The 17,316-nt window shown below is 50.9% G+C and overlaps 1 protein-coding gene across 1 annotated transcript in view; it reads left to right on the top strand.

Moving 5' to 3' along the window:
* The window catches only part of FAIM2 (Fas apoptotic inhibitory molecule 2), a 16,431-nt gene extending 372 nt beyond the window's left edge, over window positions 1–16,059 (top strand). The window contains exons 2-12 of the mRNA XM_042887769.1: window positions 1,362–1,548; window positions 4,106–4,209; window positions 4,348–4,412; window positions 5,082–5,135; window positions 7,321–7,371; window positions 7,804–7,843; window positions 8,303–8,340; window positions 9,568–9,655; window positions 10,147–10,242; window positions 12,003–12,056; window positions 13,428–16,059. Coding sequence (XP_042743703.1) covers window positions 1,362–1,548; window positions 4,106–4,209; window positions 4,348–4,412; window positions 5,082–5,135; window positions 7,321–7,371; window positions 7,804–7,843; window positions 8,303–8,340; window positions 9,568–9,655; window positions 10,147–10,242; window positions 12,003–12,056; window positions 13,428–13,577 — 927 coding nt within the window. The 3' untranslated portion in view covers window positions 13,578–16,059. The remainder of the gene's footprint in view (window positions 1–1,361; window positions 1,549–4,105; window positions 4,210–4,347; window positions 4,413–5,081; window positions 5,136–7,320; window positions 7,372–7,803; window positions 7,844–8,302; window positions 8,341–9,567; window positions 9,656–10,146; window positions 10,243–12,002; window positions 12,057–13,427) is intronic.
* The last annotated feature ends 1,257 nt before the right edge of the window (window positions 16,060–17,316 follow it).

The raw sequence follows: 17,316 nt of genomic DNA on the forward strand, positions 1-17,316 counted from the left end.
GGGGGGGGGGGGTGGAGGGGGTAACTGGAGTGTCTGAGCAAAGCCTGGTTTGGAGGTGCCTGTGACAGTGGTGTTTTGGCAGAGGAAGGTGATGGAGCAGTCATTGTGGAGCTGGTGCTGTTTCTGGCGGTGCTGGATGTGCAGCTCAGCCCATCCGTGGCCGTTTCTTGCCTCCCCATCCTGGATATCGGGGTGCTCATGCTTTCCCATCACTCCTTGGCACTGCACCTCCTAATGCAGGGAGTTCTGTGTTTTGGGGTTCACCGATGCTCTGATCCCTGTGGGGGATGGCGCGGGCTGGTTTGCATCCTCTGCCAGCACAGTGCACCATTGCCATGGCAACGATGCTGGAGGCTGCCTGGATGCTGTGCTGGCCCTGCATTTCTCCTCGGGCATCTCGGGGAGGTCTGCATGGTCCTGGCCACCATAGAGAGCAGAGCAGAGGATGTAGTACGCTCTCATCCCAAAGCAGATGTGTCTGTGTCCAAGTGTGGCATCTAGCCTTATTTCTAAGGGTTGGCTTTAATTAAAGACCTTTTTGCAGGAACTGTGCTGTCTGTCTTGGTACCAGTTCACTGTTCTGCTTCTTTCTTGGGGCTTCCAGCCCCACATCCCTGTGGCCCACGGGGTCCCTGATGCTGAGCTAGTGCCTACATTGGCAGCAGGAGCAGGACACCAGGTTCATGGCTCATTCTGGGACAACAGAGATATTGCTGGAAGGTTAAATGGATGCTGTTCTCAGGTGGTCTGTGGCTGGCTGTTTGCTGGGATTTCCTATTCCGGCTCTGCTGGTTCCCAAATCCGTTTGGTGCATCTTCAGATTGTGCATCTTTGGGTGAGCAAAGGTGCATCTTTGGTGCAGGCAGAGGTAAATGCTGGAGGCCTAAATCACAACACTTCACTGGGGATGGGGGAAACTGCCCAAAGTGGGGGTACCAGTGAAAATGGAAGAGCTGAGGGTGTTTCTTGTCTAGAAACTGAAAGTTTTTGTTCTGAGGCAGAGAGAGCTCAGAAAGGAGTGGGCTAAAAAGCAAAAAAAAAGACCTGGATGCTTTCCTGTGTTATGCCAGAGCTGAGACACAACTGTGCAGCCTCAGCCCCAGATTTTATCTGCAGCTTTTCATACCCTTTGTCATGTTGTATCCTCTGATTTCTCTCTCAGTCAGAGGATGCACTTCGCTGGGGGGCTGCTGGGTCACCTTTCTCTGCAACGTGGGACTAAACCATAGAGCGCCAGACCTCCACTTCTGCCCTTCTGATTTCACACTGAAAGGTAAATTCTGTGCCATTTTGTAGTCTAATCTTTTTTTTTTTTTTTTTTTTTTTTTTTTCCTCCCCCCCCCCCCCCCCCTCCTGTGCAGCTCTCAGTGAACAACAAACCCCCAAACCCTGAGGGGCAGGGGGAGAAGAAGGACAATGCCAATGCCACGGCCCCCCCAGCCCCTCCAACCTATGAGGAGGCGACAGCAGGAGAGGGGGTGAAGATGGGCGCTTACCCTCCTCCTCCATCCGTCCCATTGCACCCCAGCTGGGCTTATGTCGACCCCAGTGAGTACCCACGTTGGGAGGGGGGTGCAGAGTTTCTCCCCAGGCTTGTAGAGGGGAGAGGAGCCAGGGATGGGGGGGAGCTGGTGTCATCTGTGGTAGAGATGCTCATAGGGTTATGGCTATTAGCTATAGAAAATGTAGGAAAACATGTTAAATATTTCTGTATTTACTATAGAAAAATATGTTAAAGATATAAAAATACTTGAATTAGTGGGGAAAAGAATCTGGCTTGCCCAGTGCCTCAAATACACTGCCTTCTTCCCATACATGGGACTAACTCCTCTCCAATATAGGGATGAGGAAATCCCAGTTTGCTGCACAGGGCAATATCACCTCCTGGGGCTGGGGCTATCCTGGTGTGATACAACCTCATCCTCCCCCCACCCCTTCCATCTCCTTCTGTCAGAGAAGCAGCTGAATGTGCAAAACTATGATATCAGTGATGCCCTGTGGCTGCAGGGAAGCACTCAGAGCCAGCGGAGGTGGAAACGCCACTGCAATCCAGGGCTGCAGCGTTGATCTGCAGGGCAGTGAGGGCAGCCCTGGGTGAACAAACAGCTTTTCTTCCCCTCTGCAGGGGTTGTGACAAGCAGACAAAGTCTGCCTGTGGCTATGAGCTGGAGGTGCAGGAGGTGGCTGCTGGCTGCAGAGCGGGAGAAAAGCTGCTGGGGGGGCAACTGCTCCATCAGCATGGCTGGGGTTGCAAGGAACACCAAAGGAACTGCGTTTAAGGGGTCCTGAGCCCTCTTTCTCCACTCCATCCTCTTCCTCTGTTTTTCTTTGGCCCATTCCAGCCAGCAGGGATGGTCACAGCTGTGGGGGTGGAGAGCTGTAGGGTTAGGGGGCAGAGCTGAGGTGTGTGTGCCTGCATGGCCTGGAGGTTTCACAATCTTTTTCCATTCATGCCTGCCTTTAGGGGTCAGAAAAAGAGGATAGATAACCTCGCAGCTGGCTGTAACCACCATCTGGGTCTTCGTGCTGTTGTGATGGATTAGGATGAGTGAAGCCCAAAGGGGTTGGGGTGCCAGCATTCTGGGGCTCCCAGAGGACTCATTTTGGTGCTGCGTCATCCCTTGCTCCATCCTGACAATCCTGACTGGGTTTTCCCTCTGCAGCTCTTCCCTGTGCACCCTGCACTCATCCCTGCTATTGTTTCTCTCTGATTTCACATTCTCTCTCTGCTCCCATGCTGTGGGTCTCGGAGGGGGGGATGCAATGGGGCTCTGCTTAATGGCTCATATGAGGCTACAATGCAGTGACACGTGGCTTTGGGGCTGCTGTCTGGAGTCCCATGATGGGGACACTGTGCCTCAAAGGGGGCCGTGGTTGGGAGGTGGCTGGTGCTGGGGATGCTTCTGGGCAGGAGGAAAGCCCTCCATTCCTCGGAGGCATTGAGGTGCGATGTGGTGCTGGATGCTGTGATTGCTGTGACGCAGGAGGCACAGCGGTGCCCCGGGGACACAGACCTCAGGTGCTCTGTGACAACGGACCGTGCAGAAATAGGATGCACGGAGGAGCACGTTCCTTCTGGGGAAAAAGGCACAAGGGGTTCGTTAAGCACCAAGAGAGCACAAGGGATTTATTTGCTGCCAGGGGCATCTGGAGATGAGGCTTCTGCAATAAGAGCAGGCAACCCTTGGCCAGTAAAACAGAAGAAATTGAGGGCTAGGGCTCTGAATTGGGCTTTACTGCAGCACTCCTCGGTGTCTTCGTGGGTCTTCCCTCCACCTGCCCAAAGGAGCTGACTATCAATGAGCTGTGAAGCTCTGAGGAGGAGCAGAGGCATCTGCCAAACAGGCAGAGATGGGAACGTACAGCACATGTCATGTCATCAGCTCTGTTCCCATAGGAAAGCCAACTTGCAGATGGTTAAAAACACAGATGGAGGTTTTTGGAAGAGAAGTAGCATGGAGAGATGATGTGTGAAGGCTGCAGTGGGTTTGGTACATGTGTTTTGTGTTGTTTTTCTTGAGTGGAAGAAGCTCCAGCAGCAACAGGGGCAGTGCAGAGGTGTGGAAATTTTGGAGAAGGTGCTCAGCAAAGGTTGCACTGCAGTTGTTTCCCTCCTGCTGCTAAATGATTCTGGCTCCGTGGATAGAAATTGGATGTAAGGATGGAGCTGAAATGAGCTGCTCTCAGAGGGAAGAACATGCTGTTGGCATAAGAGCTGATGCAGCCACAACCTGAGCTTAGGCAATTACAGAGCTGAGAGGGAATCCTCCTGCACTGGGGCTCCAGACAGGAAAGACGGAGGTGCTGAGTCACAGCTCCTCTTGGGAATATTTTAATATTCAGCAGAAGGTGAATGAGGAAAACAGCATGAGCCCTCTAATTACCTTTAGAGATGCCCTATTCCTGCAGATAGGGATCAACCCTGGTGTCCTTGTTGAGCTGGGGTTTGTGGAAGGTCATCCCATTTCTCATCCTTGGAGATGATCCTTACACGATGCGCAGTTCTGCATTACGGTTCCTGCACTTTGGGTTTTCCTGAGCTGAAATCCGTCACCGAGGACACAACGTTAAAGCTGGATGGGGCTGATCTCTGCCTTTCCTTCAGGCACGAGCCCCAGCTATGGCAGTGGGGCATACCCTGGAGACACAGAGATGCTCACATCCTTCAGCTGGGATGACCGGAACGTGCGCAGAGTGTTCATCAGGAAGGTAAGAGCTGGAGCTGTGTCCCTCTACTAAGCCTCCTGCAGGGTCGTGAGCCCTGCTCTGCTCTCTGGGACCTGGCTGCAGTGGCTGTGGCCCCCCAGGAGCATGCAGTGGGTCTCCTATGGGTGCCTCTTATTGCAGGTTTATGCCATCCTGATGGTCCAGCTCCTGGTGACTCTCGTCATTGTTGCTTTCTTCACCTTCTGGTAGGTCTCTCTGTTGCAGTGATGTTTTTTTCCTGTCTGTGATCTGTATTACCTGTTATTCTGGGTTATTTTTTATTTAGATACGTGAACGCTTATTCCATGTACTCTAAGACTAAGGGCCCCCACGGGGTCCTTCTGCTGGGTGGGTGTCCCTTCTGGATGCCCCCTGAATGATGCATTGCCCCTTTGGGTGCCACCCCCAGCAGAGATGGGGATTCTTATCCTCACATTCAGCAGCTGCTGCTGCTCTGTCCCTGTTTCATTCCTCCCTTGGAGTTATCAGCACTATCAGACTCCATCCTAATGCTCCTGCAGAAGCAGGCAGACACCCCACAGCTCTCCAGCTCGGGTGACTGATCATCCTGGGCATTGCAGCTCACGTTGCCAGTGGAATGAATAATGGATCACTGTCAGCCTGAGGAGATGACCTCCTCCATCACATCTCAGCAACACCACAAGCCTGGGGTCACTGATAGCAGCAGGGCTGTCTCCTTGCTGTGACAGCTTGGATTGCTTTCTGTTTGCTCACTCTGGGTAGAGCCCGCTGTGTTTTTGTGCATAGCTCCTGCTGTGTCACCCCGTGAGCATTCCCAGGTTTAATTCAGCAGTAAGCTGTGAAGTGATTGGCATTTCAATGCCCTCTGCTCAGTGTTCCTTTCTGTTTTGCAGTGAGCCAGTCAAGGGGTACGTCCAGGTGCACTCTGGTTGGTACTGGGCTTCCTAGTGAGTATCTGTCCTCTCTATGGCCATGCATGTGCCAAACAGCTCTGGACGTGGCTGTGGTGGTGTGGAGATGCTTTGCAAACACTCCTGTGTTTTGTGTATAAGGATTTCCTGATCCCCGGAGGTCCCTCCCAACCCCTGTGGTTCTGTAATTGCTTTAATGTGTGTGCAGGGGGAGACGGAAAGTCATGGGTAGGTGAAAATAGAAATGAGAAGCCTCACCTAAAGGAGCCTAAGTCATGAGATAGACTGGATACCTCCTAATTCTTCCTAAAAGAGGGCTTGCCACCCTACAAACCAGCGTCAAAGTAAATACGTGAGTATTGCTTGCAGAGCAAATCCAGTAGAACTGGGGAGCTCCCAGGTAAACACTGCAGAAAACCAGGTGGAGAGCTGAAAGAATGCAGCGGGTGCCTTAGAGGCTTAATTTTCATGGAATCATTAGGGTTGGGAAAGATAATGGCTAAGATCATCCAGTCCAACCAATTTTTGGATCCTCTCATTGAAAGCAAGGAGGGTGCCTGGGTTTATGTCCCATGTCTGGATATCCAAGAGATGGGGAAGGATGCAGGCCGTGTTGATCCGGGCATTTGGAGACATTGTGGTCTCCTGGCCCTGCCTGAGTGTGCACTGGGAGGAGGGCAGGGGGGTGGCAATCATGCTGAAGTTGCCATCACAAAGCAGCTTTCAGTGCTTGGAATTTGGGGCTCCATTCATTAAGCAAGCCTGGTCCCAAAGGTCAGAGAGGAAGGAGTTTGGCTGCACCCCGTGCTTTAATACATTTGCTGTGGTGCTGTTTTCTGGTTGCTGTGTGTGTTAATGCTGTTCATTAAGCAGACAGAGAGTGCAATGCAATTGCCCATGAATGATGTTCTGTGAACCTGTCTTTAATTAGTTACACCCAAATCACAAAATGTGTCCAAGCCTGGAGATGAGATGCCTGCTTGTATAACTTAGAAAACAGCTCCAAAATAGCAGTGATAGGAGGAAACTGGCACCAGCACTGACCTTAGAGGAGAATTTGCTCCTTCCTGACCCACTGATAGGTTGGAGAACTGTGCTGTCTTGCAGAGAGACAAGACCTGAGCAGAACTTGGGCTTGGTTTTCCCTTTGGGCACACCTGCAGCCTTCTCAGCAGTGGGCCTCCTGGCCTTCAGGAGAAGCAAATGCATCTGGGGATGGGTAGAGAGATTTCATTTTGGTCTGCCCCCTTCAGCAAGCCCACCTTTCTCCCCCACTCCCCACATTTCCAGGTCCTTGTCCTGGTTGGCTCTCCTTCATGCACAGACATCACCTGCGTATCTGCACCTTCACAGTACAAGTGGATGCCCCAGGGTGAATAATGCAGGAGCAGATGATGAGTGCAGGGGGGGGTGCAAAGCAGATGGACAGCAGCAGAGCTTGCTCTCTGCTCCCAGTGTGAGCACTTTCCTGGTTTCCCTGCGGGAGAGCTCAGCTCAGGTTTATCTCTGGTGCATTTATCATGGCCCGTGGCCTTTGCCGTCATGTTCATTTATTAGACCGAAGGTGAGTGGCTATCGTGCTGCCATCGGCATGCTTGGAAGCTGCTTTCCCCCAGGCACGAGGGTGAAAGCAGGTGAGCAGGTTCCCACTGCGCCGGACCCCATCAGCGTGGTGGAAAAACACTGCAGCATGACAGCGGGGCACAGGGACCATCCCTCTGCTCAGGGATTGCTGCTTTGCTGAAGGGTGGAGGTCACGTCCCTTCTCCAGCACAGAGCATCCCGCTGTCCTTAAGTAAGCTGCTTAAAGCAGAATTCATAGGGCTGGGGGGAAGGGCTGCAGAAATGTCCCTCTGGTGACCTGGTCCCACCAGGGAAATGAGTGATGGAAATGAGGGGCACAACCTGGCTGCATCCATCCAAGCCCCACGAGCAGTGGGGAGGTGTCCATAACAAACGCCTTTGGGTGCTCCATTGACTCTGCTCTAAACCATCCTTCAGGGTTTTTTCAAGGGTGGGTGCCCTGTCCCACCTCAGCGATGGGCGTAAAGCAGGAAGCTTGGGGCATCAAACAGCTTCAGCCCCAGCCTCAACTTTGGCACTGTGCTGCATTTGAGAAGTGCAGTGGAGCATTAAAACTTGTCACCTGGAAGCTCCTCTCTTGCATCAGCACGCAGTGCTTGTGTTTTCACCCTTTGATCTGCTCTTTTTCTCTTTGCAGTGCTGTTTTCTTTGTGACCTACCTGATTCTTGCTTGTTGCTCTGGGCCCAGGTAAAATGTTTTCTTTTCTGGGTTTAGAACAATGCAATGCAGTGAAGGATGAATGTTATCTTGCTTCAAACATGACCAACAGCATTGCAGAGATGGGACGGGGCTGTGTTTCCAGGCCTGGTGCAGTTTCGTGTTGCTGTTGGGGGTGGGAGATGAGTTGCAGCCCCAGATGAGCTGCTGTATTGCTCTATATGCTCATTGTTAAATACTGCAGGGAGCCATCTGCTTTTTGACCCCCTATTTGCTCTGCTGGGATAACAGAAGGGCATTAATGCCCTTCTGGCTCTGGAACACACAAATCCATCCCCAACCCCCACTGGAATGAGTGTCTTCCTCTGTTCCACCCTGCCACTTACTTATAGGCTATTAATACATTAATTACACGGAACATCTGATTGCATCCCGCTGACCAGCCCGTTTCTTCGCTTGCAGGAGGTATTTCCCATGGAACCTAATTCTGCTGAGCATCTTTGTAAGTACATCTGAATGATGTCTGCTCTGACCACTGCGAGCTTCACAGGGGCTCCAGGCAGGAGAGAAAAGGCCCTGCTCTGAATTCCTGCAGGAATTCCATCCTCTGATTGCCCTGCACTCGGGGCTGAGGAGCTGTAATTGAACTAGAATGTGATAAGAAGGGAAGAAGGGAGCCTCTGTTAAAAGCCAAATGCCTGCGGAGGCTGCATGGTCACGGGAGTGGGACAGTCCTGTGCAGGAGGGGGGAAGGTGGGATTGCTCTCATTCATTTTAACCCATTCCCACGGACATTCATCATTGATCTGTTTGAAACTATGCAAAAATGCTTCTCTTGGGCATCTGTTTGAGGTTGCACTGCCCTTGTGGTTATCACTGTTGCTGCAGTTCAGGTGCTCTATCTGCTCAGTGTCTCCTTGGGATGTGAACACAAGAATAACGCTGTTCTCTCTCCTCCCAGACCCTCTCCATGGCTTATCTCACAGGGATGCTTTCCAGGTGGGTTGAGAACACTGTCCTGGAGCTGTCCTGATCCCATGCGTGACCTTTCCTCCCTTCTGAACCACAAGGGCCGCCTGAGCCCTGGGCATCTGCCCCAGCAGACACCCAAAGCAGAAACTTTCCCTCTGAAAACACCAAGATACCCCCTTTTATTTTTATTTTTATTTTCCCCTCAAGGAAACTCTACATGAAGAGGTGCTAACCCCTTTTTCTCCACTGCTGGGGCAGCACAGGGTAATTCCTGACTGTGCTAAACTCTATAGGAGAGCCCTGGAGAGCCCCCTTGCCTGCACAGCTGGGCTATAGGGCACTGCCATAGGTTGATCTCACCCTGTGCAATGAGCAGACTGGGCTGGAGTGACGCAAGGAAAAGTTTTTTCCCAGCGGTTTTGTTTTGGTTTGTGCTCCCTCTTGCTCGTTTTTGCTGATACGCTCTGCTCAGATCAGCTCTGGTTCACATGGGGCCCCGGCGATGAGGCAGTGGGCGTTGATGGATCTGTGCAGCAGACAAAGAAATCGATGGTTTCAGCAGCTGAGGGAAAATACCAGAAAACAGGGGAGAATAGCAGAAATAGTGCTCTGTAATGAAACTGGAGGGAAGAGCAGGAGCATCAGCTCTTAGGGCTGAGCATGGTGCTGGAACCAAGGCAGCATCAAACACAAAAATACACATTCTTTATGATACAGACATATATATATATATATATATATATATCTCACCATGTAGTCTTTCTAGCTGCTCAGATCCCACCCTGCAGATTATCGGTGCTCAACCCCTTGTTGCAGGCATGTAACAGTGGCTTTTTGCAGCTTTCTGACTTCTCCTTGTGCTGCGGTGACGTTTGTCACTCTATTTTTATTACCTCCCAGTTTGAATCCTCCCCTTCTCCATCTGTCCATGCACAGAGAGATTTTTATACTCAGTCCCATCTTAACTGCTCCTGAGCTCTCAGCAGGCACAGATATGCCCCCTCCTGCCTACCTTCGTCCTTTCTATTTAAAGCAGGAGGAAAAACCCATCTGGGTCTTTCTCAGTGTTTTCTGTCTTTCCTTTTGACCCTGAGGAGCGTTGGTATGGTTGGTGCAGGCTGTGCCCCCGAGATTTGTGTTGCCTATGTGTTTTCCCTATGCATTCCCACTGGGCTGCTGCCTGTCTCCACCTCTCCTTCCCCCCATACCTGTGGAAACCTCACCAGAAAATTGGTTTTGCTGTTAATTTTGCAGTTATTATGATACCAAGTCAGTTCTTCTGTGCCTGGGGATCACTGCCTTGGTGTGTCTGTCTGTCACCATCTTCAGCTTCCAAACCAAGGTCAGTCCCTCTGGGTGAGGAGTGGAAGGGGGTAAGTCTGTAGGAGCAATCTGAGTGATGCTGGCGTGCAAAAGTGAAGGTTATGGCAGATGCTGGGGTGAGGGATGGGTCAGGGGTATAGAAGGGATCAGAAGATGCGAATGTATGGAGGAAGCTTGTTGTAATTTTTGTTTTGAGTTGGTTTTTAGGGTTAGGTTGGGATGCTGGAAGGCACTGGCACAAATATGCAGGAAGGACTTTTGGATGTTTGGGATGTGATAGGTTCTGGGTTCTTCTGCACAGAAACAAGAGGGGTATGGTGAGTGTTTGGCTCTGCCACACAATCATGTGGGTGCTGGGCTGTAGGACTTGAGGTACAGATGAAGCAATTTCCTCCAGCAGAGCATGGGAGTAGGGCTGGGGGGTCCCTGCCTGCAGGCATGGTGTTTGGATCCCCTCGATGCCCCCTGCTCCATTAGCTGCCCTTGTAATGCTTCTCTTTGCCTCTGCAGTTTGACTTCACCTCCTACCAGGGCGTCCTCTTTGTGATGCTCATGGTGCTCTTCTTCGGTGGCATCATCCTGGCTGTGATTCTGCCCTACAAATATGTGAGTAAAGAGACATGTTCCTCTTTCCAGTTCCCCCATTTCTGCTACAAGGCTGGGAGGTGCTCAGCATCAAGTCCTGGGGCTTGGTTTCAGAGATGTGTCCCACTCTACTCTGAAAATGCACAGGAACACCAACAGAAGTAAAAACGACAACAACAAAAAAAAAAACCACAAAAACCCTCACATGGCTGCTGCCTGCTTGTACAATCAGATATCGGGTTGTGGGACAGCACTGGCCTGGGGCTGGAGGAAGTTTGCTTCTGTTCCTGGAGCTGCACAGTGACCCCATGGCAGATGGCATCACCTGCTTGCGCCTCAGTTTCCCCTTCACTAAAATCAGGGTGGTGAGAGTGTTTGTGTTGGGTTGCCCCAAACCAAGTGGGCTCCCAGCCCAAATTTAGGAAGAACTTAGACTCTGGATGCGTGCAGCTGGGAGGCTGTCTGGCCAGGCCTGGCTGTAGCCACACAGTATGGGACAGAGTCTTGCATTTTGTCTTGAAGCTTGCATCTCTCCTATAGAAAGAAGCCCCTCTGGAGGGTGCTTCAGACCACAAGGCACCACCTCATTGCTCCTCCACTTGCCTCCAGTCCCTCTTGCGTGGGTCCAGCCCTCCCTCCAGCCTTGCACACAGCTCTGTGCATCCCTGCTCCTGGCATGAACTCGGTGTTGGCTGGGACCACACCTTGCAAAGAGCTTGGCGTGGCAGCACGGAGCATCTGGTCCTCATCCAAGAGCGCTTCATTAGGTGAACTGTCACTCAGGCAAAAGCCTGACAGATTCTGAAAGGTTCTGATGAAAGCAGGAAGGTGTGTGGGGCTCTGTACCACCATTAATCACATGGAACGCCTCCTGGTGCTGTGACAGCAGCACCTGGCTTTGCTCACAGCAACCTTCAAGTGCCCTCCAAACCCTACACGTGTTTCTGGGTCATGCTTTAAGAGTCAGACCTACAGGAGATGCTCCATTAGCGTCAGCCTTGGACTTAACCTGATGATGGAAAGCAGGCTGGTGTTTCCAAAACAAGGAAACTGGCATTTTGTTGGCTTCAGATCAACCTCCTTTCTTCTGCAACATGAGGGTAAAGCAGCTTGTAGTGCCAATCCGCTGCCATTACAACGTCGAGACAACTGCTCTTTATCTTGTAGTCTGTCAAGATAAGCATAGCTAGAGGCAGCATGTAATGATCTTGTCTGTCTTGGGCAGGCTGCAATCTCTGGGTTGAATCAGCCATCCATGTGGGCAACCTGTCGTGGAATAGCAGTGCACTGGGTTACCATGCACAGCAAGCAGGGCTGAGACTGGGTCTCCAGCCCATTGAATCTCTGTGATTCCAACAGACAAATATCATTCCACTTCCACTGACATACAAAACTCAATCCAGTTCTGGGAAGCAATTGGAGTTTCTTCCCACGGGATCAGCTCGCCTGGATAAGCAAACACCTCCTGGTGCTGCTGCAGGATGTGTTTCCACCAGAGTTGTTCTAAGAAGTGTCTGCTGGCACTGAGTTGAAGCATCTGTAGAAACAGAACATGTGGCCTTGGCAGCTCATGAGCCAAATGGGCATCAAGGCAGAGTGTGGCAGGAAATTGAGACACGGGGACTTGCTCTCTGCTAAAACAAGCACTGCATTTGGTCTGAACGTGGTGCAAGTTCCAGGGCTATTAGAGCACCTTCCTTAGCTCGTACCCTGCATGTCTGTGTCAGATCCCATTTAACCAGTTCTCCCACAGGCACTGATTGGTGGGTTTGTTTCTCCAGGTGCCCTGGCTCCATGCAATCTACGCTCTGCTTGGTGCTGTCATCTTTACTATGGTAAGTGGGGGTGCTGGGCACAGGGCTGGGAGTGTGCTGGCAGGAAATATAAGCAAGCAAACATGGAATAATTGTTGTGTTTTGGTTGTTTTTTTTTTTTTTTTTTTTTTTTTTTTGCCTGGAAAGGTGCTTAGGGAAGGGAAAAGAGTGAATCAAAGGACTGTAGAGAGCTTTACATCCTCAAATGGCTCACAAATAGCAATTAGCACGGTGACTTCAGCTTTGACCTGGGAAGGTGTTGGTGTACGTGATGCTGCTGTTGCAGAGCGTGGTGTGATGGGCAAACCCATGCTGCAAGTGCAATAGTAGGTGTGAACAGCAGAAAGTATTGTAAGGACAGGTCAAAAGGCAATTGAGAGTGGGAGGAGAGACTCTGGCACAGCAGCAGGGGCCCAGTGTGGGGCTCGAGGGGAAACTGGGAGTGAAATGAGGCTACAAAAGTGTACAAGGCCAAGGCAGGGCTGGCTGGGTTGGAGTGGATCAAGGTCTGGTTATGACATTCACTCATAAACAGAGCTCCAGGAGAGCAGTCAGAGGCCATGGGTTGGGATCAAGGGGCATTGGGAAGCTTCACTGCAGGCAGCAAAAGCCCTGAAATGGGGCAGTTCCTCTGAAGATGAACAGGCTCCATTCATTCCTTGGGCTGCTCCCTTGCTGCCCTCTCCCTGAGCATGTCCTGGCAGTGCCCTGCTTGCATTTGGGTGTGGGAATTGTCTGGGAAGATGCTTGGCTCTACCTTGAGGTGGGGGTCAGGAAGAGGGCTGCCTTGGGGCTCAAGGCGGTGCCCATTGGGCATGCTGTGAATAAAAACAGTTGAGCAATTTAATTTATTAGCTAATAAAGTCATTTCAAGTGAGCTCGGATATTTCTTCTGTGATTCACGATTAAAGACTCTTCTGCGAAATACGAGGAAGCTAAACATCTTATAATCACCCTATAAACTTCAGTCAGAAGTTGTGCCAGGCTTGTCAGCTCAGCCTGCCCATGCCCTGGGAGATTTGGGGTGTAGCGATGGGTGGGAGGGCAAGGATGCCAACTGACCATTCATTCAGATCGTAGCTTGGAAGGCGTTAGCTCTGCTGCTTGGGGATGCCTCTGGTGTGGGAGAAGTGAAAGAGAGCTTTAGGAATAGGTACGAAGGAAGCAAGCCTGGAGTAGGGGTCAGGGTTTGACTGTTGAGAGTGAAAAGAAGGAAAGAGAAAGTTGCAACAGTGCATAGTTTTGAGCCTCTAAAGGGCAGATATGGCCCATAAGAGTGGCAGCACTCTTGTGGGTACAGTGAAGCTGCTGAAGAGTTCCTAGCAAAGCTCTTTTTGCCTCCCTATGCAAAATCGACCCATGACTGCCACTGAGTTTCCTCTTTTCCCACAGTTCCTGGCCTTTGATACACAGATGCTGATGGGGAATCGCCGATACTCACTGAGCCCAGAGGAATACATCTTCGGAGCCCTCAATATCTACCTGGACATCATCTACATCTTCTCCTTCTTACTCCAGTTCTTTGGCTCCAGCCAGGAGTGAGCACAGCAGGGCAGTATCTTCTCTTCGTTAGCTAGATGCAAATGTTTAAAAGAAATCTTAAAAGGAAAAGAGGGTTTAAAAAACGACAGCAAAACAACCCACCCTTTCTGGCCCACTAGCAGGCTCCATTCTATCAGCTGAGCAAAGCTCCTGGGTTTCTTTATGCAGCTTGTATATATGCTGTTAAGCCTTTGTGACCCAGACAGCAAAGCAGGGCTTAAGTGTGATGTCTCTCCTGCTTCCTCCACTCCTACTGAGCTCAAACCAAACCAGAGACTGAGAGGCACAAGGCTGAGGTTTTCTCTTCCCCAGAGGCTGTCAGAGCTGCCTGCACATCATTGGATTTGAAGTGCTGGGAACAGCTCTGCAAAGGGAAAGTGATGTTGAAGCAGGAGAGGAAAGGAATTTTGCTAGGATGCTGGCAAGAAAAACAGCTGAACAAAGGAAAAAACAAAACAAAACAAAAAAACTAGGGAATGCCCCCTCCCCCCACCATCCCCACACTTGTCACCTGCATTCATTCAGAGCCCCACTGCCTCTGCAGAGAAATGCTCGAGCACGTAGAAGGACTGAGCAGGGGATCACATAGTCTGGATGTCCCACAGTCAGCCTGCCAGGCTCAAAGGGACCCGTTGTTCTTTGGGGGCATTCCAAATGCCTCTGCAGGGGGAATTCTGTATCCTTTGCAGCTGGTAGAGGGGATGAGGCTGCATTTTTTTCCTTCCCAGACAGTAGGACCACTGGTGTGGTCTCATCTCCCAACCCAGGGAGGTTGGGATGTCAGCGTTCTTCATGTGGGTAGGCTGGAATCCCATGGGTCAGTTGTTAGCAGGGAACAGCAGAGAGAGGGACTGAGTGTCAGAGCCTTCCTGACATGGGATGTGAGTGTCTGAAGTGCTGTGATCCATCCCAAGGGCCTGATGCCTTCATGAAAGTGTCTTGGTTACTTGAGATCCACGGTCCTAAGTGGTTGTTACCCAAAGACAGGGGGTGGACACCCGTTGCTTGAGACAGTGACATTGGTGTTGGCTACAAAGAGGTGTCTGCCCTCTCCAGACAGGGATAGCAGAGCACACGCAGGTAAATTTCCATCTTCCCCTTGCTCACGTTCCCTTGTTTGGGGATTGGCTGGCTAATTTCTAGCCGTAAAGCTCCCTGTGGAGATAAGGGGCCTTTTGCTCTTATTTAGAAAGCGATCCTTCCTGCTGATAGAACCCGTATCTTCAATCTCCCTGGAATGCTGGTGCAAGTGCGTCACCGGGCTGCCTCTAGCAATCCCCACGTCTTAGAGAAAGGCTCTGCCAGAATGCTCTGTGCTGCACATTCCTCTGCTTCTGCTGCCCCAGCTGTTACCCCTCACATGTTGCATCCTCCCACTGCACGTGTTCCGTGCCCCGAGCTGGGCAGAGGAAAAGGAAAGTTACTGTACAAGAGTCAATAAAACAATAATGCTTCAACCCCTCAGCAGCTGTACTGACCTTGTTGGTAATGCAGGAGCAGAACTGATGTTTTTCATCTCTCCCTTCGAGAAAAAACAACCATGGTTTGGGGATAAGGAATGCTACAAGGATAGCACGAAGTCCACGAGTCCCTGTTTTCTGCAGCACATATAGTGACCAAATAAGGGCTGTGAGCTGCTGGGCAGGAGGAATTGGGAGAAAAGACAGCATGGGAGGCACCCTAAAAGTTCATGAAGTAGAAGTTCAGACAGGGATTTTTCCTCACTCAAACCCACGCAGGCACTTCTGCAACACCTTAGCAGACAGGCTATGCAGCTTCCTCTGCTCATAGCAGGCGGCTTGTGGGAATTTCTGCTTTCCAGCTTTTCAGGAAGGAGCATAATGTGAAGAGTCCTGACTCAACAGCAGTCCTAAAATTCCCCTGGAAGAGGACAAACCAGGAGCTCTGCAGCCCTCTTCCTGCACTGGGACTTCTTGCAATCAGACCTGGGGAGGAGAACAAAAACCTGCAGCCCACTCTGGATTTCTTGCTCTTTTTCCTTCTGATGTAGAGTAACTCTGCTGCTGCTCTCTCCTGGCTTTCTGCTCCCATGTGGGAAAAGCTTGCATGGCATCTGCTCCATCTCGAGCCCACCTCAGCAGGGATCACTTGTATGTCCCTCTGCAGGGCTTCCTTTTTGCATGTGTCCTGGTTCCTCTCCGTGCTGTCCCCACAGCTTACTGCCCACCCGAGCCAGACAGAGATCACTTGAAAATTGAAGTCCCCACAGGGCTGAGCATCACAAGGGTAGGGGTGAGGAACAGCCATCGTTGGGTTCCTCCTTGGATTCTCACCCTGCTGCACAGCAGAGGTGCTGGGCTGCTTCTCTTTCGCCATGTGAATGTTCCTTATCTGAGGCCTTCCCTGCCTGGCCCCTGGCTCTGTATCCCCGCGCTCCTTTTGTCCACCCATTCTTACAGTTTCAGAAATAGGATTTTGTATTTTCTCCAAACGTTGCTAATAAACTGTTGCAAAACTGTTAGCGTTGTTCTGTTGCGAGGCCATATTGATGGATGGTTTGGTTGCACAGCTGAAATGGAAAACACAACCAGGACTGCGGCGTGACGTGGCATAGTTCAAGGTTTTAGTGCAGACCTGACTGCTCTTTCTCTGCTTATGGCCAAAGAATGCATCCTATGTGAAGCAATAAAGTGCTCATGGCTTTAGCACAGCCACTGTGCATGAAGTATCTGAGAACTGAGAGCCAGAGGACTCCTTGGGTGTGAGCAGACTCTCTTAGACATGGGTTAAGCTGATGTAGGATTCCAAAGCAACAAAGCAGAGGCAAGCAAGTGCTGCAAGCAAATGCACAGAGAGCATTTCCCACTGTCTCTGGAGAGTGACCTGACACTCAAAACCTTCTCCGGAGCCAGTGGGAAAAATAAAAGCCTCCAGAGAGCAATTCACCTGATGTAAATTAATGCCTACAGTGGGCGGAGAAAACTCCTATCTCTCTCCATCAGCCACAGAGGGCTGATTAGTGTGGCTGTCAGAGCGGAGCAATGCCGAGCACAGCATCTTGTTGCAACAGATCTCTGCCTCTTAGAAGGAGCCGTGCCCAAAAGGCAGGTGTGAGATTTGTTTCCCAAGAAATGTGGCTAAACAGTGAGATAGGGCCCAGATGGGCTTTCCTGCCCACAGACGCATTTTTTTGGCAGCAAGAAAAGATGTTGCATTGTTGTTCTGGGTAACTTAAGCTCTGCTGTGGGATAGTGATTGTGGAAAAATAACTGAAGCAAAGCATTGCCATAGAAAGAGTGAGGTGGCTGTGAGCTTTTGTATGAGGTATCGCTGTCTGCTCCCGTCATTAACGTAAATGAAACAAAAGACTGATGATTCAGCCAAACTTCAACACTGGACTGAGCAATAGGGCAAACAGCAATTGGCCTAAAACACAGTAGGACCAATTCGAGGTGGATGTGGGAGAGGAGGATACTCTTCTCCCAGGTAACAGTGATAGGACCAGAGGGAATGGTCTCAATTTGTGCTAGGGGAGGTGCAGGTTGGATATTAGAAATGATTTCTTCTTCAAAAGAGTGGTGATGCATTGGCACAGGCTGCCAAGGGAGGTGGTGGGATCATCACCCCTAAAGGGGTTCAGGAATTGTGGGGAGGTGGCACGTGGGAATGTGGTCAGTGGGCATGGTGGGGTGGGACGGAGTCGCACTGGATGCTCTGGGAGGTCTTTTCCAATGTTAATGTTTCTCTGATTCTAAGCAAGAAGGTGAGGAGACAGACC

This window comes from Lagopus leucura, unplaced genomic scaffold (genome assembly GCF_019238085.1).
Source record: "Lagopus leucura isolate 7727_CA_CO unplaced genomic scaffold, USGS_WTPT01 Super-Scaffold_100110, whole genome shotgun sequence".
Taxonomy (NCBI): Eukaryota; Metazoa; Chordata; class Aves; order Galliformes; family Phasianidae; genus Lagopus; species Lagopus leucura.